Source organism: Entamoeba dispar, genomic scaffold (assembly GCF_000209125.1).
Source record: "Entamoeba dispar SAW760 scf_1105229460241 genomic scaffold, whole genome shotgun sequence".
In the NCBI taxonomy this organism is placed as follows: Eukaryota; Evosea; order Mastigamoebida; family Endamoebidae; genus Entamoeba; species Entamoeba dispar.
This window is the reverse complement of record NW_001854094.1, coordinates 1-1,040: the sequence shown is the minus strand read 5'-3', so window position 1 is coordinate 1,040 and position 1,040 is coordinate 1. Positions and strand designations below refer to the sequence as shown.

Here is a 1,040-nt window from a genome sequence, read left to right as displayed (position 1 = left end):
CATTTCTTTGATTGTTCTTCTTATTTAATTTAAGCGATGATTATAACGTAATTTTATGTTAGTGTATATGTTTTTTTATTCAATAAGAATTTCTTATTATTTTTATATTTAAAATAAAAAATTTAAATAAAAAATCATTTATTTAATTCTTACAAAAGAAGCATAACAGTAACTAAGAGTAACATCATTGTAAGACTAGCACCTGAATCAAAAGTGCAAAGAGCTATAGCATAAGCACTATAATCTTGAGCTGTTAATTGATTGCATTTATCACATGGAACAACAGTTGTTGCTGTTGGATTTCCTGAACAACCTTTTCCTTCATACTTTAATCTAACAACAGCTTTTCCAACGTTTTCTTCATCATTAATAGATACTTTATAAGAAACAGTATTATCTATACCATCTTGTGAATCAATATGATCATAACAAGATCCAGGTTCCCTATAATTATTTGATACATGTTGGTTATAATCAGCACAGTCTGGAGTAAAAGTAAAGACAATATTCACAAAAAAGTCATCAAATTTTGAGTCTGTGAATGAATAATAAAAATCAGTATTATCTGATTTTACAGGAACAACTTTATCACCATTATCATTAGTACTAAATTCACTCTTAGTACAATTTGTAGAATAATAATCTCTTTCTTCATAATCATCACCATTTTTAACTAAATTATAAGAATAACAAGTATGTCCATTATATTCAAATGGTACAAACAGAAGATAACAATGACCTTCTTCAATGTATTGGTAACTTCCATCATCATATCGATGATAAATTACTGTCCCTGTTGATTCAGAAGATAAAGAGAGTGCAATTAATAAGATAAATATCATTACAGACATCTTATTGACTACAGATTCTTTCTATTTTAGTTCAAACCCTTTTTAAATATAGAAAGACATGAAATTTTGATTTAACTAGTTTTTATAAATAGATAAAAACAATTTTTTTTTTCATTTAGAACGAAAAAAATGTATAATTAGGGGACTAATTAAAAAAAATAATTTGATTTATTACTAACAACAAAAATA

General features: G+C 25.2%; 1 protein-coding gene across 1 annotated transcript, besides 2 other annotated features; it reads right to left on the bottom strand.

Annotated features, from left to right (window-relative positions):
* The first annotated feature begins 70 nt into the window (after nt 1-70).
* Nucleotides 71-148: a sequence feature (AT_rich).
* Nucleotide 149: 1 nt separating this feature from the next.
* EDI_306420 (uncharacterized protein) lies at nt 150-851 on the bottom strand (the record flags this gene model as incomplete). Its single annotated transcript, XM_001737042.1, has 1 exon — nt 150-851. The coding sequence occupies one exon, from the start codon at nt 849-851 to the stop codon at nt 150-152; it is 702 nt and encodes a 233-aa protein (XP_001737094.1).
* A 146-nt stretch (nt 852-997) lies between these two features.
* Nucleotides 998-1,025: a sequence feature (AT_rich).
* The last annotated feature ends 15 nt before the right edge of the window (nt 1,026-1,040 follow it).